We start from the raw sequence: 26,134 nt of genomic DNA on the forward strand, positions 1-26,134 counted from the left end.
TACGTCTTTCAAGTTAAATGCATACTTTCTACTTTGACATCAACATTACATGCGTCACTTTGGCTGAGAGTTTGTTTAATAAGCAAGTTTGAAGGCTAGCCCTTGACCCCGAGGTTTTTAGACCTCAGAGTCTCTTACGAGTTGCTTGACTCTTGCATCTTGCCCCAACTAGGCAACAAAATATCACATTATGCACATTGAAGCATGTCAATAGGCGAGGGGATCAACTTCATTAAATCAGGTAGCTAGCCGAAGTATGTCACAAATCATGTTGGGGGTATTCTTTCAGTTAATGAGGGCAGGAAATAGGCGAGGCTAGACAGATTTGCTCTTTGAAGCTACTTGGAGGCATTTCTATAGCTTTGCCAAAAATCTAGGACAGTCAATCTTAAATCGACAGTTTTTTTATGTATTGCTACATTTCAAAACTTCAATTTTCTACAGCTAGATTCATTTTCCAGGTGGACGAGTACGACTGCAGTTAAAAAGACTTTGGAAAACAAAGTGAGCTACAGCTTTTTCATTGTTTCTTTAACATGTATTTTTTATTTGGCCATTGAAGACTCCTTTCTTAGGATCAGGTCGAATTTTATGTAGAACCGTAAGCACGTGTCAATAGAACATTTGCTTTGCAAAACAGCAATCAGACCTATAGTTACTTACGGTCGATTAGTTGTCTTGGGTACGGTGTTAGGGAATTTACATAAACAACCTCTTAGATCATTGCGGACTTGTTGTTGTGGATTTTTCATTATGAAGTAAAATCAGCCGTTAACTTTCGCAATAGAGGTGTTTTTCTACGCACGTAGTATGATTTGAACCCTGTTTATGATGAGAACACGTGACTTAAATGCTAAAGGCTAAGAACTGAAATCCGGGCATCGTATCCAGGCTCGATCCATGATTTTTAAGCTAGTCTCCTTTCCGCAAAGCAGCTAATGGGAACCCGGTTGCAACCTGGGGAGGCTAAAGGCAGTGACAAAAATACCCGTCACCAAACATCTTCATGCTCCGAAAAGCTCCAACAGACACTTGCCCTACTTACTAACTGTAACCTGGAGGCACCTTTACCTTTGATCATTGTATGGGGGATATTTACGGGATATATGCCTCTTTAGACACTTGGTTTAAATCATGCAGAGTCGATAACGTCGACATTGTCTTATTCGTATGCCTACGAAATCAGGTTAATGTAATAGGAAGTTTTTTGACTTTGTCTGGAGTAGCCATTGTACTATAGGATTATAAAGTTTGTTTCGTTTACGTTATAATGTCATTATCCTTAAGCATCATATGACATTGATCAAGTCTATCGTTGTCAACGCAAATAGATCTATAATAATTATCCATTTGTTTTCTTTCAGTTACACGGAAAAAAGAAACACGTTCGCTCACTGTTGATCGAGCGCGTTCAACTGCAGCACGATGTAAGTCCCATGCATTTTTCCGCTTTTCAGTTCATCAAGCGAATAAGGGTGTTCTCCCACTAAGGTAAGAAGGGGGGGGCAAACTTTTTGGAGGGGGGGGGGGGGGGGGGGTTGGGGGTTAGCAAAGCAGCTGACTTCCTGATGAAAAGAAAGTCGGTGTCTAAGAGCAACACAATTTTGCATTTAAGAAGTGCAAATCTAATGACATTGGTTTTTCAAATTTAATTTTTCAAAAAAAGGTTCGCCTAACATCTCTAAGGGCGTGGCCACAAACGTTTCTGGGGAAAAGCCCCAAAACTCAGGCTCACTGCACCTTCTTTTGAACCCCAGTCTTGCCACCTTGGCTATGCTACTGGGCATGATAGACCCAGAGTGATGCACAAATAGGTTTGCTAGCTGGATGCATCAGGTACATTACGACAGTCAACCTCGGTTCTATACAACTGGCGGAAACATCTACGTGTTTTTGATTAGCGGTGCTGGAGTTGACTTTTGTAAAATGAATTTTCCAGAAGCGACAAATTTCAAGAGAAAACGTCATTTAGGCAATATTCATACCTCCACCTTACCAGGGAAATATCAAGGTTAGATATCCGGCTTTTTTATAGAATAAAAACTCTTCGTGCTCTTAAAAGAGCAGTTCTTTTCATGCCATGAACCGTTGGTTCGTGTTCCTGACTTTTCGAAAGGTAACATTCATTCATCAATTATAAAACAGTCTTTTGGATGGTAGAACTGTTTCATTGTACCTCAGAACAAGACAATAGGATAAGCAAGGAAATTAAGGCTTTATAGCGGATAGTATTTATAACGGTTTGTCGTGAACTCAATATTGCTTCGAACGCAACAACTACTTGAACAGTCCACGAAGCAAGAAATAGACCTTTTTAATTTTACCACGCCGAAATAATCACTTAAATCATTACAACTCTACACTCTAACCACCACTAAGAAAAGAATTCCCCCTTTACGGGCACACAGCCTCTATTTATACTGTTACTTATCATTACGTCACTTTACCAAAAATACCTACCGTGATTACATCATACATGCTAGATTACCATCGAATGTTCCAGAAATTTCTACGCACACTAATCATACAATGAATTATAACTACAAAGCAATGTCAGCGGGGGGATAAACAAAGGAAGTCTTAAACAAAACAACCGCATAGGTAATGTTTCTAAAGATTATGTAAGTTTGCATCACGTGTCTTCGTGGCACTCAGTGACTCCGTCACACGGTTTACAACAAAACTAGATTATTGTGGCATGAAGGAGAAACAGAATGAAAACAACTAATTTTTAATTAGCTTGGCTTTTAAGATTGGGCGTTTTATGCAAGGATTATATTCCAGCAAGTTTTAGTATAGAATATTAGTACATTGAGAAAAACTGTCTCTTTGCTTAGTTCCGATGTAACCAATTTTGATTTTGTTGCATTCACTGCCATTTAATTCAATGTGAACAAGCATTAGCAGGAAAGGAGACACTTGAATCCTTAATATCTAAGGTTTGCGTCTCTTGGTTTGTTCAAGCTTAGGCCCATTTTCCGTAACGCTGCAAATTTGCCATTGTTTTTCATGGCGTGTCAATATTCATTAAACATAGCATTCTTCGTACACAAAAAGCCAGGCGTTTATAGGCGTCATAAAAGGTTTATTATAGGCTTCTCATCAAATAATGTGCTTTTTCGATTTTCAACGATTCTGGGACTGATATAGAGGAATTTTGATACTGCCTTTTTGTTTATCGTTGCTAAATTACAATAATACATCACTCTAATAGACCTATCACAAACTGAATTAATATGTAATTAATTTAGCTGATTGTAATGCAGATATTTAGGTTTTGACATAAGCTATAAATATTTTATTGATAGTTTTGTTTTCTTCTGGAGGCAAAATCCGCTAGTTGTTTATTAATGCTTTAATTATACAGGAAATTGTTGATTAGTTTGATGCAGTGGTAAATGAACCCGTAATGATACTGTATAGTTTTCTCACATCAAATAAAACGGCGCTGTCATAGTTTAATGAAAATTGTTTCAAAATAGCCGAAGCAAAGCATGCAAAACATACACAAAGTCGTCAAAGCAGCCAACTGATTTTCACTGTTTTCCTTTTTGTTGGCGCGCAGTGCACTGTGGGTATTTTATTAGAACGGCCATTGGTTGTGACTACTGATCAGTGGTTGTGACCGACAACTGACATATAAGAAACTCTTGTTCTTCAGTCTACACAAATAAAATGAATTCTTTCGCCTTTTCCAAAGACAGTTCAGGCCTTTATGCTTCACTGGGTAGCCATACTTTTTTCACGCTGACAGGATTCTTTCCAACTTAATTTTGTTCTGTCTTCAACTACCATCTTAGCCCTACCCCCAAATCAGGTTTTATTTTCTGTCTTGCCATGGCAGTCTTCTTGTTCCAGTCTTCTTGTCCAGTTCCAGTCTTCTTGTCCCATGGAAGGGTCCTGTTTTTTATGAAAAAATCCCAGAGAATCCTTTTGTTTTTTTGGAGATCGTGCGCTATTTGCAGGAGTGAATTGTCTCTTGTCATTCGAAGGTCCCAAACAACTGCAATCGTATAACTATGGAAAGGTGGTACAACCTTTTGAAGGGTCAATACTGGTTGGACAGGCGCGGGAGAGACGTATTAAACAATCCTATCATGATATGAAAGTTGAACTCGAGGGGTGTATTCAAGCAGTGTTTAGAAACGGTAGGATTTTTAGAACAATGGGATATTTCAGGATGCTTTGCGCATTTTTATCGACAACAAAAAGTTTTTGCCAATGATCTTTTGGCTAAGTAGCCAAACAATCATTCAACTTTCTGAAACCATGGATCATTTTGTGAAATTATCGTGAGTCGTTTCTGCTCTGATATCAAGCAACACGTGGAATAATCACGACATTGTTTGATAATTTATTCCCTGCAATGTCTTACGTTTAAGGAGCCTTTGTTCTATTAATTTCACCTTACCGCTCTCATTATTTCCAAGCGTGTTCTATACTTGAACCAAGAACAAGGCTTGCATCATTGGGCATTGTTTATTACGATTGGATTAGTGAAAAGGGAATTATTACAAACAAGGGAGCTGTGATTTGCAGCCAATCTGACAAAAGACCACGATATCCTTAAAAGACCACCGATATGCTGTAAAACTTCAATTTTTGCCATTCTGAAATTTTTTGAAAAATTTGATTGTTCTAGGGTATTCTCTTCGAAGAGAATTAGCGAATTATAAATTCTTAACGCCCAAAAATAGCTGCTAATTTAATTTTCACAGGGAAAGAGTTTATAAGGGATGATGTCGTCATAATCTGCTTTTATAATTTTTACCAAATAGCCACCAAATATAGGTTGCACAGGTTTGGCTGAGTGTTCTTTCAGATTATATGGTGAGAAACTTTGAAGCGCTAAGCCACAGAAAAGCGGCTAAATCAATGTTTTTTTGTGTGGTAACACTATTGCATGGATGGTCTAGGAATAAATAATGGCTGGTTATAGTTATAGATTGTTATAGATAACTCCTTCAAATTTTTTGTTTACCAACCCAAACATAAATTAATATGAATTTTTCAAAACAGCTCTCCAGCACGTAGTAGAGCCAAGTAAAAATAAAAAGAGACTATATGCTGGTTTCCACATGCGTTTCCATAACCAATTTAAATTAAATCTTTATGACGAAAAAGATTTGGGAAGGAACTGCACTGCGTACCCGGATGGCGAAAGGATGCATTTCCCTGCCGCTGTTTCTTGTGCGTGCGCACCACCTCACTTAGTAAATGAGTAGTTTTCCGTCAAATTGGTATTGTTTACTTGGACAAAAGGACCACGATAATAAAGGACTTTTTGTTTCGATGTCTATGAAAAGACTATAAATGCACACGAGAGCGATGTTGGGTTTCAAGAAAGAATGTTTACGGTATGATGTGTACAGGCCTAAATCTGGAGAGCCAAAAAGCGGATATTGAGACGGCCAGTAAATACAAGAGTTAATCTTCTTCCAGGTTTGGCAATTGTAAGTGGAAGGTGTCTTAAACGAAAGTAAATTGCACAAATTTCATCAAGACTTGTTTTCCGCGTTTTATTTTTGAATTGTTTTGCGTGTGTGGAATTCAATTCAAAGCTACTCCCAGGCATGCAAGAAATTATGCTACTTGACGAGGAAAGCGACCAATTACAATATGACCTCCCGGAGTTTGGCAAGAGGAAAGTGAAGCAAACAAATTCTGTAATGTCTACGTCGAGCATTGACTCTGGAGTAGGACTATCATTAAAAACATCGCACTCCTCGGTGTCTTCGCTGATTGGCGATGTTGACACTAGTGGTTGCACCATACCCGAAGTTCCTTGGGAAGTGGTCCGTGCAGATCTAGTGATCAAAGTTGGCAACACTCTGTTCCCCGTCCATCGCTCGCTGGTCTCTCTTCATTCGGATATTCTAAAAAACATTATTTTCAGCCTCAACTTCTCTGATGAAGACACGCCAGTAATAACGATCATGGAACTGTCTGCATCAAGAATCATGCATCTGTTAACGCATAGTTATTTCCCGGACAAGAAAGTTAATGGTAAGTGGTATTCAGTTTCTGTTTGTTTTTAATCCGTCGTTGAACATACAGAATCTTTTGGTAGCACACATACAATGTAGCTAAGATCAACCTGTTTCATACCTAATCCTAACATCACATTCGTACTAACACGGCTTCACTTCGTAACCTACAAATTTGCTGCAAACTATGATGCAAAGAAACAAAAATTCCATCATCAATATTCAAGCCAGTTTTTGGAAGTAAAAGTTTTTAAGCAGCCTTTTCTGTTAAAGCATTTTACATCGCGCATACCGTGACATTAAGCAGAAGAACTATATTTTCTGTAATAATTTTTTCGCCCATTTTATGCTAAACACAACGCCAGTTTAACCCAATCATACTACGCACTTGCCCAGGAAAACTGTTTGTTTATTGATTTCGTTGTTGGCACAATCTGTTTGAAGTTCTTAGAAGAGGGGCGATGGAAATTGATAGCCTCGAATGCATATCGAAGAAAAATTATGGTTAAACTAGGAGATGACCAGATTGTTGGTGTATTTCTTTGAAAAACTGCTTCGCCTTAGTTGGCAAGCAACAAGGGAAATGCTTCTATAGTTTGTTTTAGTCATGCATTATGTAAGAATGGTTGGCAAAGGGATAGTAAATCTAATTCCAATAAACAAAAGGCTGTATTGGATAATTTGTATGACGCTTTTTAGCATTTGTAATCCCCTTTGTGAAAATTTCCATCGATGACAAAATCACAAACCGACGTCATCCATAGAACTAGAGGTACTGTTCGAAAACTTATTACCAAGCCCTATTTCTTTTGTAAGAAGGTCTTCAGAGTGTGATATAATGTCTCGAGGGTACACATATATTGTCTAATGGATACACACATTTCTAGACTTTTTTGAAAACTAAAGATCGTAAATGAGGCATTTGCTTGAGATGATTTTCATTTGCCTCACGCCACGTGGTATTTATGAAGTATAAACCCATCAACCCCTGGCGACCTCTGGGGCAACTGTACCCGGGTGAAGAGTCTTCATTATTTAGTCTCAAAAATATAGTTCGACACTAGTCATGGCAATATTTTTTGTGCCACCGCATCTGTATGCATTAGTACATTATCCCTGGATTCATGAGGCTCTGGTACCCAGGGTAGGGCAACTGCTTAAAGAATTTTTAATGCCTGTTTCTTTGATATTGCAAAAGTTGGAAAGTCTTATTGTCATATATGGTCGTTCAATTGGTAACTAGAGGAGTGGCAAGTCATAAATATATTACACATTTTCGACATATAAGGCAAATTGGTGAAACAAAGTGTTAAACCTTCCTCCCAGAGATATTTAAATGCGCAATAGCAGCCCTCAATAGGGACTAGAAGTGATTCACATTTGGTTAATTGTTAATTGGGCGTTTGCGCAGGAAATGCTTAATACTCTGCCTCATTGAGATGATAGGAATCTCGGGATACCCTTCCGATTCCGTTCAAACGTTCTTGGAGATGCTAATTTGTTGAAAGTATCTTGTATTGGTGAAAAGTTGGTGTACATATTATACCATTTTGTTTAGGCCACAACCAATTCTCCAGATTTTGACTTTCATGAACTTTTTCTACAAAAAGTTGCTCGTTGAAATTGCACATTGCTATGTATGTATTTGAAAAGTTTCCCTAGATTATAGGCTTGAGAAATACGTTTTAAGGTTTCAATATTTTAAAGACTTTGGATAGAAAATTGGAAATAGAGACTTAGAGAAAGCCTATTGGAAGATGACAGTTAATCAGACTTGACAACCAGATTGGTATTGTATTATCGATAGTCACAGTCGCCATGTTTAAAAAGGCCAAAATAGGCCTAATATAGCTGGCCTGTTTGAACTAAATAGCGAAATAGCTTTTGCTGGTCTAAGTAGGTTTCTTGTTGAATGCATCGATTGGAATTATTCAGTTTTTCCATACCAGCGACTTTGGGTAAGATATTGGGGCCATATTAATCTGAATGCATATCTATATACTTTTATACGTCTTCTTCGTTTTATTTGTAGATGATAACGTGCTTCAGTTGTTATCAATTGCTGATGAGTTTGTTGCTGAGAAACTTACGCGGAAATGTGAAGGCTATCTCATGACAAAATCAAAGAAGACTCCATTCGAGCTGCTGAAAATCGCTTGCAAATATCGACTCAAAAATTTAATCGAGATGAGTTTGGTTGAAGCCAGTAGACTGCCAAGATTGTTACAAAAGATGGACAAAGAGAATCTCGGATTAGAAATCGAGAACCGGATTCTTAGGTTGATGTTGGAACGTTATGAGTCGTCCCACCAATGTGCTGATCATCCTGAAAACCAGGTGGATTGCTGTTTTTCCAGGACTAGGAAACTGTTTTCGAAATATAATTCAGCTGGTGCAGAAAGCGATACGAGTGACGATGACTCACAGTGCGATTACGATGATATAGATGTTTGGAAAACCAGTTAAGATCGCATGAAAAAATAATTTGAGCCGCGTTGGTCAGTTTATAATTTACAAACAACTTTCCATAGTTTTTCTGCAGTTGACCCGAGAAGTGAATGGTTGTAGATTATGCTAAGTGTTAGAATTTTTTATTTAAGAATTAAAACTTTGAAATAAAAAGGACAGTGCCTTACTGCCTTCAAAATCTAAGAAGGAAGCTCAAGTTGTACTCTACTTTCTGCTTGAGAAACTTTAGCCTAATCATTTAGGTTTTATATGAATATCTAGTGATATTAATATATTATTAGATAATATGGATAATATGAATATCTAATATACTATAATAATGCACGGTATGAATTTCTATTGACATGAAGACTTGGAAGCTTTCCAGATGATGTAAAAACGCAACACATTAATTATCGTTCATCGTTGATTCGATCACTCAGTTCCATAATAAAAGCTTTTGTAAACAGCTAGAGAGTCATACACAATATCAAAATAAAATTACTTTACGTACTACTTTTAAATTAGACTCGGCTTTTATAAAATGCTTTGCGTAATTATTATGGAGCTGGATGCGAATAGAATTTGTACAGTTTTGTTATAAAATTTCACAAGGCTTATATGAAATAAGCTCAGATGCTATCTGCAAAGGTTTTTGCCTTTTTGCATGCCTCTCTTCTGTTATGCTCTAAATATCAATACAAAGCCAAAAGTTGCCAAAATATGACTTGTTCTTCGGGAAAGCTTCTGCCTATTGCCTAGGCATGCATTCATTCCGTACTTCGACTTTCCTGTCCTGGTAGGTGGAGGGGGCTTTGCCCGTTAATAAAGAGAGTATTTTCCCTGTTCTAGCAATTTCACTTGCCATCTTTCAAAATATATCACCCCCACCCTTTCTCCATGCATTAGATGCACCATTTATATACCGCAAACCCTTGAAAATGTCCATCGACCGAATAGAAAAAACACTATTATTTTGCTATGCTCTTTAAAATGCAAATGCTTGTCTAACAGCTATAACATTAAAAGCAGTATTGATAATGGAAAGCTAGAATACATGTTATAGGAAAGCCCAAGGTCAGGAAAACATCACGGCTCCACGGCCACTGGCCGGAGAAGGCTGTAGGTACAAAAGAAAATCAAGAAAGGTGACCAAAACTTTTGAAACTTGAGGAAAATGAAGAAATTGCATTGCCTTTTTGTTTTTAAAATACAGTGAGACAGGAAATAAAAAGTCAATTTATTTTTATAAACCTCCTGTTTTTAATATGAATGTGTTTGCAGAACTGCGTTGTACAGTTAAATTAATCATTAACATTCCATGATTTATATATTTAAACTATGACAAGCTTTTGTCATTAATTGAAATACGCATGTAAGTTCACTGTCTCAAAAATATCTAGAATTCAGAACAAGCTTCATTTTTTTAAAAGTTTGAGAAAAACAGAGTTGCAAGGAGAGGGGATCAAGACTATTTGAGTACACCTGATTTCCGTACCACGCCCATTTTAATACCATTAAAATGAAGGAAAGTTTATAGTAAGATTTTCTTGGCCGGAGGAAGGTTAACAACTTTTCTGGACTCTGGGAGAGCCGTTTGTTCTTTATTAGCAGACGCATCAAGGTTTAAATAGGGGTGAAGGGATGTCATTGCATCTATATATCTACTGTCAACAATTGTTGAATTTCCAGTTTGTATCAAAAGCAGAATACAGGTTGGTCTAAAGACGATTAACAAAACGACTCAGTTAACTGCTTATTATCTGTTGCTCACACGAGTTTACTGCCAAGATGATTAAATTGAAAACAGTAAATTGAAAACAGATGGTGGTTAAATCCTGCCAAAAGTTCTTGGAACACCCTGTTCTTTACTGCTTAATTGAAAAATTAATAGTTTCAGGTTTAAATGCCCGACAGCGCACTTGGGACATGCTATTGGCAATGTTCAATTTAGTGTAGTGTACGAAGACGTCTGAGAAGGATTGTAGTTCAAAATTTTATTGCTGCACGTCTTGTTTTTACGTGAAAATGATGCTAAAAATAATGCTAAAGCAACCAATTTAAATGTCACGCAGATATAGAACATTTCAAAAGTTTTTGGCGATTTTTCCGCAAATGTGTTTTATCTTAGAAGGAAACGAACAGTGATAAAGCACTGAGAACAATTTATGCGCAATGCAAAAAAAATTCTCAAGAATAATCAAGAAAAATGAATGTTATCCGTATTGTTGTATGGACTTATTGTATAATGTATAATATTAATAGCTTGAATACAAAAGGTAGCGGAACTATACTTTGGTCAAAGCGAAGGAATACCTGTCCACTCCACTCACTCCACTTCTTGAAAATTATCTTTTTTGTATTTTTGCTGCTGCCTATGTCTGCAGTACAAAAGTGGACATGTTGAAACAAGTACGAGTAACAAAAAAGAGGGAAAATTAGAATTTTCAAGAACGAGTCTCGAACAAGTCTAAGATGAAGGTGGATTGTATTGCTTCACCTTGGAACAAATCGTATGTTGTAATACCCATGGCACATATGGTCCATTTGAGAAAGCCCAATCGGAATCACAATCACACTGCTTTTCAATTCTTCCTTGACTAACAAACCAATACGTTTTCAAGCTATGAAAGTAATACCAACCGTCAATCTTTTGCTTCATTAAAGTTGCCTGTGAGCTAACTAACGACTCAAATTTCTTTTCCAGATGCGTTTATTAGAAAGACAGTCAACTCCACTTACCGGTGTCGACATCTTGCTGATCGACGATCTGCTTACCCTGAGTACAATGGTTTACACTGAGGTATGATTCTTTGGTTACTTGCTTAGACTTCTATTGGGTCTGCCATGTATTTTTGGCAGGCGAAACGCATGACTAATGAATGAGCCATCTCAATTTTTGGGGTCAAAGAGCATGCGCAATAATGATTACGTAAAATGCACAAACTCCTTATGGGAATTGCCTCACACGTTTGAAGACATCGTGTTCGTCTCCCCAGCAATATGTTATTACGTATTACGAGTACCGAATACTTTTTTGATAATTAAAGTTCATTACTATTGTATGGCGTTGTGTTATATTGTGACTACCATTCATGAATGTATGTTGATGGTTAGCTTATCGATTTTGAACTTGTACTATAGTCTGGTTAGTAGTTAATCATGGCATATCATTTCCCTAAAACCCATATTATGCCATAAGAATCCATCGAATTTGATTCTTGTCATGTATTTGAAAAAGCTGAAAAAGGAAATATTAAAAATTCTGAAATATTAAAGTTTTTTTTATTTTTTTTTGTGAACGGCGTGATTAAAGCTCACAAGAAATCTATGCTAAAGTTGATGATGAGTGCCTATGATTAAAGATTGGATACAAAAGTTTAGAAAGTGGCAATAACGTTACTCATGAATATAATTTTTATGCCTGATCAAGCAATTCGTTGAATTTTCCAGGCAACGATCCAAATTTGGAATTACAATTGAAAGTACCAAAAAGAGTCACTTGAACCACCCCAATTAGAGTTTTATGCGAGATATAACATGAAAAATTAATTTCAGTTGATAAAGCAAATTTTTTAAAAAGATGTTGTTCAGTAAAATGATATATAGAATTATTATTTAATGTAAAAATACTAATCCAAATGAAAATTGAATTAAGCTAGCACTTCTTGTTCGGACGCTTTATTCATTCAAAGACACTGATTATCCAGGAATAATAGGATCTTTATGAAAAACATTTCGTTGATGAGCAGTGTGACCAGATCTCGATTTGGAATTATGCCAACTTTTTCATAAAATTATGCTAGATTTGCAAACATTTTGCTAAATTTAAAATCAAGGCAGTCCCATTTGAAAAAGAGGCTAGTGCATGCTCAGAATAGCAAAAGTGGCCAGAGTTGCCCTTTTTTATCACTCATCTATAACGCAGTGTACTCATTCCTCGCACACAAAATTTCTCAGTTTTTCAAAACCCCTCCCATCATAAACTGCATTTAAATAATTTCAAAAATGCAACTGAAGAAACATGAAACAATTAATAATAATAATTAATAAGATAATTGATAAGAAGATAATAACAAGATAAAGTCAAATGAAGCCTACAAAGCAAACTCTGATTACATTATCACTTCCCACAATTTGCTTTTTTGTATATTTCATTTATTTGGCTGAATTTGGCCGTCAACCATAAAACATTTGGATGCCAACCATTCCAAAAAGCTGGTAAACCCTGAAAGTGGAAGGTCTCAATTCACTCCCAAAATGAAATAACAGATGCTTGTGTAAAGTGTTTGCATTTGGTAACGATAGACAACAGATTAATGGAAACAATTTTTTTTAAAAATATCAGAATTATGCCAGAGTTATGCTAGATTCCAAATTATGCTAGATTTTATGCTAAAAGCATAATGTTACGCTTGATCTGGTCACCCTCTCATAAGAGCTTCCTGAATAAACATTGTTATTATTATTATTATTATTATTATTATTATTATTATTATTATCCAAAAAAAAATCTTTGCAGGCTCTTCCCTTCCCCGTCTTGTTTTTTTCGATGTGCAACTAGCTAAAGAGCTTTTAGTCACCACAATTCGCGTTTCACGAATTCGTCAATTTGGCAGTGGGATTGAAGTTGGCAGTAGGTCAGTATATCTTAAAATGCGCTCAGTTTGTTGAATACGGTGTCTTTTATTCTTTCAAAGGTTCGAATCAAAGCACAGAAGACTCTATTCCAATGCTTCGACATCTTTGATTATTCTGCCAGAGCTATCTTGCCTAAAGTTCTAGACAAGCTGAAGGATGACCCTGCAGTTTCACACGAGCAGTTTAAGGTAAATGGTGCTTGAAGATAAATTGATCTCATCATCTGCACTGTACGAATTAACAAATAGTATATCAATCAAACTTTCAAATATTCTCACAAGAACAAAAATTTTGTTTGATTTAATTGATTAGCTTAGTCTATTTGTAACAGGATGGTTGTCGAGTTTTTTTAGATATCCTTTCTTTCATTTTCCTGTATTTGGACCCCCAAGCAAAGAAGATTAGGGACATCAACAACCTTCTTTTCCTCTTATTTTATCAAGCCTTATCCCTGAGGGTGTGGTTTCAGTTGCCCCGACCCCCTTCTTTGGCTTATCTTTTGTGTGCGATCCACCACGTTTACATTGGCCACCTTATCTTTTCCCCCCGTGTATCCGCTTATTTATAGGCAATTGACAAATGCATGAGTAAGTCTTTTTAAGATAAAGGAATTGTCTTCCATGCGAAGTATGCCAAATGATTGGAAGAAGTGAATGCCCACTTATATGTTTATGGCCAGGAAAAGATTAAAATCAAAATTCTGTTATTTTAAAATTTTGTCTGCAAAAAATATTTTTCAAGCAGTATAGATGAAAAACACAGTATGCTAGAAAGACTGAGCTGACTTAAAAACTGCAACAATTTTATAAAATTGTTCTTCGTTCACAGGGAGCGTTGCACATTCTGTTGAACAGCCGGATGCAGCATCTGATTACACACTACTGGGAGACAATTTTTGAGACATGGCCAAAAATTATTGAAGTATGTAATTGAGTCTTTAATATCCTAGAGTATTTTTTACTTTGACTATATAGATCGGAGAGGGGAGAAACTCTTGTTCCGATCTGTCTTGCTTATTTTATGTAGAGGGTTTAGTCCAAAAAGTTCTATGTAGAGGGTTTAGTCTTTTTTGTCATTAGATGCAATAATATAGCGTTTAAACAGTAGTATAGTAGAAGTGTTACTGTCTACAGTGACAAAAGATAAGGAATCGTAGGATTTCTACTTATAATTGCACTAATATGTACATATACCTGTAACTGGACAATCTTAACAGCTTTGTGCTTGCGTTTCTGATTAGCCTAGTTCGATCCACAACTAATTATATATATTTCCTAACTTTGGATTTTCAATCTGTTTTCTGAGGTTTTTTACTCTGAAGAGTGTCAGACGAAAAGTTTAAGTGTGTTTCGAAATGTTTGCTTTTTTCAAAGCCATTTGTAACTGTAGGATCAAACGCTTGTTTATCAATCGCAACTAAATTCGATTAAAATTTTAACCACTTTACTAGGAAAATAATTATACGAAACGAAAAAAAGGAAGTTTAATTTTACTAGAAAAAATAGAGCTTACATCAAGTTTATAGAAAACATGACCCAATCTTCAGCTCTCGATTTGGTATATCCGAATTATCTAGCATGGAATACACCGCAGTTCCTTGGGCTGATGTTACAGTGTTCCTCAGAGAAAAACCTGCAGTTAAATAGAACTATTCTCCAGCAAAAACCTGGTAACTAATGACATCATTATCTGAAAAAAGTCAAATCAAATGAATGGATATTCAAATAAATACCGATGCTTGTTTTTTAGTTTGTAAATTGATATTAATTTCTGTGGTATTGAAAATTTTGCGATCAAACTTTAATTTCAAAATTAATAAAATAGTTTTGTGTATACTAAATACAAGGACCCGACATTCTCAATGATTTTTGCCTTCTATAGAAAAATATTGTTAATAACTTTTATGAGATCTATCTCCTTGATTTAGCTCCTTGCTATGGTCCTTGACTTTTGTACTTTAGAATATAACCCACTCAATGTTACCAGAACTTGTTCAATATGTTGGACTTTTTTCATAGGCTGACCACTCAGAAAAACCTTCAATGGTTAAAATCATCGATAAGTTAGTGGATACATTGCAAAGCCGGTTTGACAGTGTTGGCCTAAAGCGAATGGTAAGTTCCGGTTGTCTCTTTCATCTTTCTAATTTGACAACATGCGATTCTCGAAGTATGGCATTGTTATTCAATGAAAGCACTAGTTTAAATATAGATTTCACCGTGGATGCTTTAAGGATCCACAGCTCTCCAAAATAGAATAGATGATAGCGCAACCTCTTTTCTTTATTTTCCTGAGTTTAAACTTTGAAATAAACAAATTAAACGATTAAGTTTTGCACTAAGAGTGGAACACTTCTTTTAGATATACAGATGTGTAAAAGCTTGCGCTAAATCACGTGGCTTCTCTCAAGACTGAGTCAATTACTGCTCCAGAAAATGGAAGCAAATTTAGGCCCTGGCCAAAAGTTGAGCATTTTTAAATGTAGCACTTCTTGGCTTTTAATTGCCTGATATTAAGTTTTAATAACTGCGTTTCTTGAAGATCACAACAGGGTGCGAGAACGTGGCCACCCGCATTCTCAAATCAACAAACCCTTTACCAGCCCCAAAAGGATGTTACAAGGAGGTCACTGAGCCAGCGCTGCCATCGCAAGAAGCATTAAAACTCGGATCTGAAGCTGCCGATGCCGAAAACAACAAGCGAGTTCAGTAAGTTTCTCATGCCAACATTTTATTTTTTGGGGTATATCAACTCTAAACAACAAAGCCCCGTGGCGTAACTCTTGTTAGTAGCCTTTAGAGTTTTCACTAAAGGGCTGCCAAAGGCCAACAAAAATTCGAAATTTTGTTTATTGGAAACTTCAAATACATTACTGGGTCTTTTACATAGGACCACATATTCGTACGGTCTAGATTTGTTGATATTCCTGTATACGTAAGCTATATGATTTCGTGGAAATAATTATGGGGTTAGAATGATTTTGTCATAGTTGTCCTGTTAAAAAATACAAAAGGTATTTGGCTGGTCTGTTGTTTCTTTTCAGTTTCAGTTATCACAAAAAAATTGAATACGAATAAGGAAACTATTAAGCTATTTTGAATCCAAAGATGAATCATTGTGCAAAATGTTTAAGTCTTAAATTTTAGTCAAAAATGAATCTTTATTTAGTAAAACCAGAAAACTCTGTTTGTCGGAGTCTAAAGCCACTAGGAATTCAAGGAACATTCCGAAAATACGTATTTGAAAAAAGTTATTCTTTATTTTCTTGTATTCGTTAGGTTTTACTACGATCTTGTAGATCAACTGACAGACAAGATTGAAGACAACAATTTGTGAGTAATATGAAATATTTACAGTTTTACTGGTTTCATTACTCAGATTTTTTTCTTTAGATCGGTAATTGACATAGATAAGAATTGGAATTATAAAAACATTGAGGCAAAGGCAAGTCAGCTCATGGTCAAGAATAACAATGCTGTGGATTAAGAAAGGTTTACGCGCATGCAACCCAGATTCTATAATGACTGCTGCTTTGATACCGATTTCTGTTTATTGATTTAGTGAAATTATTATTCCAGGAGATGGAGGCACATCCAAATCTGTGTAAACTTGCTGACGTTGCTGATTCGAAATGACATAAAGCTGCCAGCTAGAGCTGTGAAAGTATTTGTTCGACTTCTCGCCCACGATGCCCTTGCGATGCGAAAGGTAATTTCATTCGAATATTTTCATTTAGATACAAAAATATTTTCACTTAAGGATGAAACCATCATATACGTCTCTTGTCATAATGTATGGCAGCAGTCATTTCCTTTCGGTAAACATTTCAAGTTTTAAGACTGAATTGATCATTGGCTCACCTTTTCTTAGTGTACTAATGGGAAGATTTGTTTGTTCGTGTCAGTTTGAGGCTAAATCTGCCTTTGTTGGTACGTTTTTGATTTAAATAGAATACGTTATGTTTTTATTAACGTAGCTGAAATTGCTTCAGTGTATGAGCCCTTTCAGACTCTCCCTTTTCTTGTATACCACAAAAAAGTTTCATTGATTATACAAAAGCATGTTGTGAAATTCATTGATATGCGAACCCTGGTGCTGCGGTGATGAAGCTTTACAACAAATGGAATGCATCGCACTAGATCTGTTTTAAGATTTCTTCATCCTGGTTAAAAAGGCTGATTGAAATAAGAAGGTTGCAATCTTTTAGAAAGCAAAAGCGTCGGTACTAAATTTTACTACATTTATGTTCTTTGAGTCTTATATAAGACTTTTCGCATGAATTCTTTATAGAAAAGCACGAAGGCTCTTGGTGGGATATTGCATCAACAGAAAAAAAGCCACAAGAAAATTGCAGTTGACCTGAAGGCTAAAGGTAAATCGCATCAAATTGTATCAAATTGTAAGTAGGTAGACTTTATCTTTACTTTGCAGGTCCACATCAACTTTTTAAGCTGACTTGGATATGATCTGCATTAACAAATCATTGATGTATGTATGTATGTAGGTATTTTGAGTATTGTCCATAGAGCATAGGATATGGCCTCTGTTTAGCGCCCCGGACGTTAGTAAGATTGTTGCTCAATGGAGTGCGCGGTAGGTGGACGGGCGTCAAATGCAAGGCCTCAAAGAAAGAGGGCGTTAACATGTTTATCGTTGTTTATGGGAAAAGGTTTTATCGCAAATTTATTTTGTTTCATGGAAGTATTAAGTGAAAATGTTTGATATGTCTTGACCAATGCGGTTCTGCCCTCTTGTACAGTAAGAATCCTATGTGTATAATTAAAGCCCCCCTGAGTTTTTCTTGATATTCTTATAGAAGGGCACTGATTAGAAGAGCGTTAATTAGAAGAGGTTTTGAAAAGAGCAATGGTATAAATAGATAATCACCTTCTTGGGAATACGCTGTCGAGTCATTCAGTCTCGTTGGTAATGTGCAAATTTCAACGCCAATTTTGTACGCTTCTTGATTGCATATGATAGTGCTCTTTACCGGTCGGAAAAGAAAAGCGAAACATTAGGTTCGCGTGCTCAAAATACATTTCCATCAATGGTTTTGCCCAGTAAGAAACAGTGATCGATTTCTAAATGGGAGCTAAACTTCATGCTTAAAGGTGGTTCCAAATAAGCTAGAAGGAGAGGGTGTTTCTAACTGGCTTCCAAACTAGTTCTCTGAATCTGTTACGGTTGATAACAACTAAGAAGAAAATAAATTACTTTCTTCTTAGTTGTTATCAACCGAACGATTACTGTAGTGATTATATCTAACTTGACTAAAGGACATATCACTTCGCCTTTTAAGAGCCCATTGGATGTAGAAACAAAACCAAGAAAATGAAATTTCTTTTCAAATGGCCTGTTATAAACTTGCGTCTTATCTGCCACTTATTAATAATTTGGTCATGATCCAGCAGTGTATTTTCTCGTAAATCTGGACGATGATGACTTTTGATTACCCCCAAAATGTTTCCTCTTTGTTTTGCCATCGTAAAGGTTTCCAATTGGTCCAAATCATTCAAATTTTTTAACTTTCTCAGTCTGTAGTTGAAGCTTAAGATGAAATATTAAAGCAATTTAAAATTCTGTCTCTAACTGTTTTTAGACACAAAACTTCATGGAACTGTCATCATTGCATTATGTGTAAATTGTCTTCAGAGGGCTGATAAGAGGCATATAAGTGCTTTATATACCGAATCTGAAGTGTTTTCCAGATTCACACAAAATATTTGTTTTGAACCCAACATAGTTGAAGCCCATGCTTAAAATTCTCCCGCAGCTGTGTACACTTCTGAATGGGAAAGAATTATTTTTTGATTATTCAATGTTTTTGTCAAAACGTCTTGAAATGATCCATCTGAAATTGTCTTATGTAAAATGCCTTATGGTTGGCTTTCTAGGGTTTGATTCATCTAAGCAGTCACTATCAAGTTTACCTCCTGGCAACAGATTGGATAATGAATGGTAAGCTGGGAAACCATTCCCTATAAATTTTTAAATGTTTTTCCGCAAGAAATGTTCATCATGTGTCTAATTACTATCGAATAATGCAGGCAGTTATGTTTGCTTGCACCATAAAATGCCAATTCAATCTACTTTAGAGTGTCGAGAAGTGCTCTTTTTGACACTTTGGCAATATTGCATCGCCTTCTTCCAGACGTCCTCTAAAGAGATGTAAAATATGCTGCCATCATCTTTAATTTTAAATAAGTCCATTGAATTATTAAAAGTACCTAAAACTAATTTATCAAATGTACTGCTATATAATGTCCGCTTTAGGTCTCATTTCAGAACGTTTTTCTGATTTTTCCCACTGCAGTCGATACCTCAAATTTTTTGTCGAATATCATCCTTGCTCATACTATCTGCGCTTTTGTGCCGCTGCTTCTCAATTTACTCTTTGTTCCATGACATTACGCTCAAAGTATTTTTTTATTTTAAGGGTACTGTATAAATCCTCGAATGCTCCTAAGACTGAGGAGGAATGGGATCGTTTTGAGTTCATTGATAAGACACATCTCGGATTCTACACATGGCCAAAGTGAGTATTTCCTGATGCTGCACTTTTTTACTGCCAGTTTTCTTTCCTTGACCTGCCTCCGGTATTTCTGTATCCAACTACTAGATTTTGAAAGCATAGATGAGTTAGAACAGTTTCCGCAGTGAAAACTGTCAGGTGGTTGGTTTTATTATAATAGCTTTCGTACATTTTTATTGATATAATCATGAGCAATGATAGCTGCATTTCTGTTACGTTCCGCCCCAATTTAGCCTCTTTTAGAAAATTCGTAATTTTTAACAAGGAAAATCTTTTCTATTTTGATCTGCCTTTTTTGAAGTAAAATGGAGACCTTTTATTTCTTTATCTTAAGATATTAACTGACATCACAATTTAACATACAATTTAAAAACAATTTACAGCAATGTAGATGTGATTTGGATCTACCGTGTATCTATTCTCTGTCTGTGTCTTTTAGAACTTTGTACACATTTGCATCACCGAAAGATCAGACCCCTCCCGGAAGGGCTGCTGGAAATTTATCAGAAGTATGTCTTTTACTGGAAAAGTAACAAATTTAGCTATAGTTCTTTTTGTTTACTGCTACTCAAGTGTTTTTGTATCAACAAATAAAATATATTACTTCACTGTTTTTGAGGTCACAGTTTCAGTGTGTTTATTAATCTCAGAATTTTACATCTGCGTCAAATCATGGTATCCCCCTTTTAATGTGCTTCATGTACTTTCTATGATTCCTTTCTACTTTATTTTGCTTCCATTTTTTCATTTTTGTATTAAAATGTTGCTTCCATTAGCTCAAAACGCGGTTGCACCCTTAAATTTCTTGTAAAATATTGCATTTCAATACCTAGCTTCTAACAACGTATACATTTCTATTTAACACGTACAGTATGTTTGGCATTGTTTAATTACTCTTACTTATACGAAAACCAAAGACTCAAAAGCAGTTGAACCTGTTGCACATTGACCGAGATGTTTTTGCATGATGACTTCCATGTTACAAGTGATTAGTCCTTTTGGCGACATGCCCCAATATTATCATTTTCTAACTAACTTAAAAATCTTTTTAGTTGCTTCTGGAAATGGCATTGTCACTTTTGTATTGTTTTGTGATAGATTTGCTCTAATTTTTGCTCTTATGCTAGTGATTAAACATCGATCGTGAAAGTCTGCCCTATATATTTGCTTTTTGCTTACCTCAGGAAGAGCTGGTAATTTGCAATGCCTTCACGGAACAAGACTTTGTCTCAAAGGTCATTTCATTCATGTCTTTGGAAGAAAAGAAAGGAAAAGATTCTTTTTCTGGATACAGATACTCCCTCTTCCATGTACGTACTTTCAGAATTAGCTTGAAATTTACCATAATTGACGTCCGTTTTCTATTTCTTGTTTTAGGGAAAAGGTTTGTAACGATTTGCTCGTTTTCATTGTTATGCTCTGTTCCGCATTATGATAACGTTGCAGATTTTTACATAGTTACAGCTGCAATATAGGATACTTGACCTCATATTAACTTTGATTCTCGTTTCAAAGTGCATTCTCACCGGTTTCGATAGAAAATTGAAGTAGCCTGAAACAAATGTAGCTGCAAAATTTATTGATATCGAATCTGCTTTCTATCCAAGAAACTATTTTTCAATGTAGAGCTGCCTTGAAATATATTTGTTACTTCCATCGTGAGCTGTCTAGTCCCTTTTTGTAAAAGGAACCGTTTGTGTTTTTGTGGATTTTCTGGTAATCACCTTTGTATTTACACAGAAGTGTACTACTGTATCGCAGTTAATACTTCTTTACCTTTACAAGTTTATTCTTTATAGTTTTTAATAGTAGGAACTACTTTGCGTTTATAAAGACGAATTTCAAATGAACAAACGTCATTTTTGTATTTCTTGCATTATTCAATTTCTGATTTTTTGCATATTTGTTTGTTCCTGGTGTCCTTTTATAAGAAAATGATGATTTGTTGTTGTTTTTAAACAGGGCACCTTTCGAAATGTAGGACCAGAAGCCTTTGAAGTACTCAAGCCAGTTCTGGAGAAATTGCTAAACGAAAACCAGGTATGGAATTTTACCTGAAGCATATACTGAAGCAATTTCAGCTACATATGCGTCAAAAGTTACATGCTTAAGCCTGTTTCAAACAGTACCGTTACAAATAGGAATGATGCTGATCAATTTTATGTTAAAGCTGACTGCTTTGTAAATATAGTTTTGTAGCAAATGTCATACTCTTTCAACATTTTCAAAGCTTCTAGCCATCAAAGGTTGTTTTGATCGTCTTGCTCATTTTGAACTAGTGGCTAGGCGAGTTTTACAAGATTACGTCATAACGTATGACAATAGCAAGTAATTGTCACAGCCACAAACTATCCCTACAGATGCTTTCTTATCCTCTCAATGTAGCTCTTTACTATTGCCTCAATAATCTTTAGCCTCAATAAATTGTTTGGTTCAAAAGTGCTTGAAGTTCAAATTTACTAGTGGCATAAACATTACTGTAAGCCACTGCTCTCTGTAGTAAATAAATATCTACCGTAAAAACTCTATTAAACCCCCCTCTCCTTTAAGCTTCCCTCTCCTTTAAGCCCCCCTCTTCTTCAAGCCCCCCTCTTTAGCCTTTGGTCTCAAACAAAGAAAACTTGCCCATCTAGTGGGTGTGGGTCTCTCGAAGGGCGTGATGATGATAACATTGTGTGCTTTAAATACGGCCTATGTGAAGACTTACTTGTGTGACTTAGTAGTCAGTCGAAATTCGTTTTGAAGAAGTCTGTAGGTTATAAAATTATCCTGGTGATGTTGATGAAGATGAGATCTTATAATTGATTAATTAAACTTTTGAAGCTGCTAGCAAAGTTTTTTGAGAACATTTGTATGACATTTTCATAAAAAAGAAAATGGCCAAGTGTATTTTTCAAACATTTTTGCTTCAAATTTTTAATAAACATCCCCCTCTCTAATAGACCCCCCTCTTTTTTAAGCCACCCCCATTCTAGTATTAAAAAAATAAATAAGCCCCGGGGGCTTAATAGAGCTTTTACGGTATACTTTCCCATATCCTTATCCAGATAATCCAGATCCAAATAATTATTTAAATCTTCGTGAATATTATTGCAGGAGAGTAGCCACAGATGTGCAACGGAAGTTATCGCTGGGTTGATTCGCGGATCAAAGCACTGGAATTTTACCGCGGTGGGTACTGTAAAGTTAGATTAGCAAGCCATTATAATCCCAATCACTCGCACCTCTAAGGGAGCGATAAAAGCTGTGTAAGTTATCACGGGCTTGAAAATATTGTGGATGGTTGTAGCTGAATGCAAAAACATTTCGAGCTAACAAAGTGTGGGTTATCTGGAGTTCCTGTTGTTGTGGAGTCCAGATACCAGGTTATACTTATACATATATTCTTGCCCCTTGGGGAGACGAACTCTCTTCTATCACGATATCGTTTCAGACTAGTAGGTTCTATTATCTCAGGTAGCGTGGTACCACTCCCCCCTCCTCATCATAAGTTGCGACCCTAACGAGCTGATAATGCATTTTTTATTCATGTGACGATTTTTTTCAAGATAAATTTTGAAAGCAGTAAAATGTTATTGATCAGAACAGTTAAAATATGAACTTTTGAAGCATTGAAATTTAAAATTTTAAACATAATAGAGTTTTGATTAAAGTTATCTCATCTGTTGTTGATCATTCGACGGTCTAGTAAAATTTATTACTTTTATGTAGCTACAAGATATATGGTCCTTCTTACTTCCGCTGCTGAAGAAAGCCTTTGCCAATATTATTCCGGAGGTTTTGAATGACTGGGCTACTGCTTTTGTTACTGCAACGGTAAGAATTTATTGAATATTGTCCAGTTCAACTGCAAAGCAGAAATTGTACTTTAACCAACTTTTATGAATATCTATTAGTTATTTTGTAGTTGTCATGTCAGTGAACATTTGTATCAGTTTTGTATCAGAAACAAAAGCCTTGATTCTTAGCAGCCTTAGAGGTATGACTCACACGTAATTTTTTCTTATTAACAGGAAAGCATGGATCCACATCGATTCCGTCAGTTATTTGACTTCCTTTTGGACAAGCCCATTAATGGTGACGGAGGAGCATTTGGGGACTCGGCGTAAGTTTTATGTAATTTAGAGGGAAAATTTTGCTTAAAGCACTTGCTAGAAACTTCGAGGAAATTAGAAACATGTACAAGGATTTGTTCTTACTAAATAGAATAATCAGTTATTGTTGTTGATTTTGCATTGGATTTTATATCAACATAGAGGTTTGCCTGAAAAAGCTATATGTTAAATCCTGAACATACACAAAAATAGTTACCATTGTATTTTAAGAATGATTTAGGCCAATAAACTTCTAATGAGTTTTTCTCCAGAGATCTTGCTTAACGTGGCTTAAACTCTTTACCTGTCTAACTTGAGTAAAGTTTAACGTATAGAACTTTGCTGGTTTTTGGCCGAGAAATCCCATCTTTCCAACGCTCCGAAAGCTGTTAAAAATATTCTGTGTATTAAACCGAGATGTTTGGCAGTTGAGGTTTCTGCCTCTGAAACTAGCTCAGGGTCCCTGCTTGCTTTTGACTGCCTCAATCTCTGTAGTTTTCGTTTCCTTTTTGGCTTAGTTAGAATGCTTTACTTTACAGGCGTCTCCTCATCGCCCAGAGTACTGTCGTGCAGCACGAATGGAGAGTTCCAGAGCTGAACCATCAGCTGTTCAGTTACCTCATACCTCATCTTGGTCATTTGTATAAAAGTGTTAGAGATCGTGTTGGCAGGTATGTATTTCTTGTATTGATTTGAAAAATGAACAAGATTAGAGATCACCCCTAAAGTATCCAGCAAAACTGGGTGTTTATGTGTTATATAGGGATAAAAACCTTGCACTGTATCTGGATTTTTGGCCATCAAAGGCCATCATAAAATGAAGTTGTAGCTATACATTGTAGCTAATTTATGTTTCCTCCAAACGGAGCAGCTTAATTTTCTTAACCCATTTGAAGAAGGTAAGCTCTTTATCTTCACAAGTTTTGTTTCCATTATAATTTTTTTTGGAAGATATTATCACTATTCTAATGATACAGCTCCAGTTTTTCATTCCTTAGCTCAATTGTTGCACCGACGTGCTTAAAAATTGCGGATGAAACATCTTGAACCCTCCTACAAATATGATAGACATATATAATAGACAAAAGTATCCTGCATGATCCAGAAAGGTCATTGCATATCAATTCCTGGTCGTAAAATTAAACAAAAAATCAGTCTTATACACATCAGTATTATTAACAAAAAGTTAAGTTAATAATAGTTCATATAAGAAGTCTAAAGTGAGTTTATCATTACTAGATTTCGTTTAGTCAATTCTTTTAGACTGAGAATAATTTCTAGCTTGTTTTTGCATTCATTTTATGTTTCATGGCAGTTTATTTCAATATCTATAGGGCTAAACAGAGCTGCAAAAGTATCGGAACCTGGGAACTAGATTCCCAGAAAAATATTTGGCTTGGCAGAAAATTTTCAGCAAAACTTGATAAAAAAAGCTGTTTTTTGCCCTGCTACGGGTTTGTATTTAAACACTTTCTGGTTCTTTACAGTGTATATTCATACTTGCTGATGTTTGACGTCAAATGTGGAAACAGCAGCCCAACGAACTCCCCCAAAATGGGCGATCTACTCGAACACGTCATTGGCTTCTTAGAACTACTAAATAACGATGATGCACAGCGCCTTGAGCGTGGAATCGACCAGGATGTGGAATTGCTCTCTATCAGCAATAGTAGCTCTACTAACGCCCCCAATGATTCAAAGTCTCTCGAATCGGCTTCACCAAAAGGCCAACCACCCGCTAATGAGCCTTCTGCAGGTAACGAAGCTGGAGATGATGACGATCGAAAGCAAGCTTTGAGAGTAGCCAAAACTGGTATGATTACTTCGGTTTCATTTATTCACATGTTTTTGTTTTGGTCTTGGTTGGTTAGGGTGGGTGGAAGTTAGGTCTGGATTAGGTTAGTTAGGGTGAAGTATTCTCTGTTATGGTTGACTATAGGTGGTTAGAGAGAAATATAAGATTTGTAATGGTATGTTAATGCAGGTTGTTAGATTTGGGATATTGTCGGTTAAGTTTTTTTGTAGTTTATTTTGCTGGCTAAGGTAAGTTTTTTTGTAGTTTATTTCGCTGGCTAAGGTAAGTTTTTTTGTAGTTTATTTTGCTGGCTAAGGTAAGTTTTTTGTAGTTTATTTCGCTGGCTAAGGTAAGTTTTTTTGTAGTTTATTTTGCTGGCTAAGGTAAGTTTTTTGTAGTTTATTTCGCTTTCTAAGGTAAGTTTTTTGTAGTTTATTTCGCTGGCTTAGGTAAATTTTTTGTATTTTATTTCGGTGATATAGGTGAGTTTCGTTGCTGTGGGTCGTTTTTTGTTGGACTCGGCAATGAGTGGATTATGATTAGTTAGATTAGGTTAAGGTTGGCTGGCTTGGTAGTGCTGGTTAGGGTAGCTTTTGGTTCGTTTGAACTGGTTAAGGTGGATCATGGTCTGTTATGC

General features: G+C 36.0%; 2 protein-coding genes across 2 annotated transcripts in view; both read left to right on the top strand.

The window, feature by feature from the left end:
* The window catches only part of LOC135681200 (proteasome activator complex subunit 4), a 50,858-nt gene that overhangs the window by 20,430 nt on the left and 4,294 nt on the right, over positions 1-26,134 (top strand). Inside the window, exons 24-43 of the mRNA XM_065195526.2 lie at positions 462-504; positions 1,365-1,427; positions 11,143-11,238; positions 13,136-13,264; positions 13,905-13,997; positions 15,095-15,190; positions 15,618-15,784; positions 16,355-16,408; positions 16,655-16,784; positions 17,367-17,448; positions 18,971-19,034; positions 19,513-19,611; positions 20,048-20,117; positions 20,793-20,918; positions 21,571-21,648; positions 22,705-22,779; positions 23,320-23,424; positions 23,622-23,713; positions 24,242-24,373; positions 25,190-25,515. Coding sequence (XP_065051598.2) covers positions 462-504; positions 1,365-1,427; positions 11,143-11,238; positions 13,136-13,264; positions 13,905-13,997; positions 15,095-15,190; positions 15,618-15,784; positions 16,355-16,408; positions 16,655-16,784; positions 17,367-17,448; positions 18,971-19,034; positions 19,513-19,611; positions 20,048-20,117; positions 20,793-20,918; positions 21,571-21,648; positions 22,705-22,779; positions 23,320-23,424; positions 23,622-23,713; positions 24,242-24,373; positions 25,190-25,515 — 2,120 coding nt within the window. The remainder of the gene's footprint in view (positions 1-461; positions 505-1,364; positions 1,428-11,142; positions 11,239-13,135; positions 13,265-13,904; positions 13,998-15,094; positions 15,191-15,617; positions 15,785-16,354; positions 16,409-16,654; positions 16,785-17,366; positions 17,449-18,970; positions 19,035-19,512; positions 19,612-20,047; positions 20,118-20,792; positions 20,919-21,570; positions 21,649-22,704; positions 22,780-23,319; positions 23,425-23,621; positions 23,714-24,241; positions 24,374-25,189; positions 25,516-26,134) is intronic.
* On the top strand, positions 2,110-9,085 carry LOC135681204 (uncharacterized). Its single transcript, XM_065195535.2, has 2 exons — positions 2,110-6,006; positions 8,020-9,085. Exons 1-2 carry the CDS (start codon positions 5,574-5,576, stop codon positions 8,451-8,453), a joined length of 867 nt encoding a protein of 288 aa, XP_065051607.1. The 5' UTR covers positions 2,110-5,573; the 3' UTR covers positions 8,454-9,085.

The sequence above is a fragment of the Rhopilema esculentum genome, chromosome 12 (assembly GCF_057945365.1).
Source record: "Rhopilema esculentum isolate cy_ngs chromosome 12, ASM5794536v1, whole genome shotgun sequence".
NCBI classification, from domain to species: Eukaryota; Metazoa; Cnidaria; class Scyphozoa; order Rhizostomeae; family Rhizostomatidae; genus Rhopilema; species Rhopilema esculentum.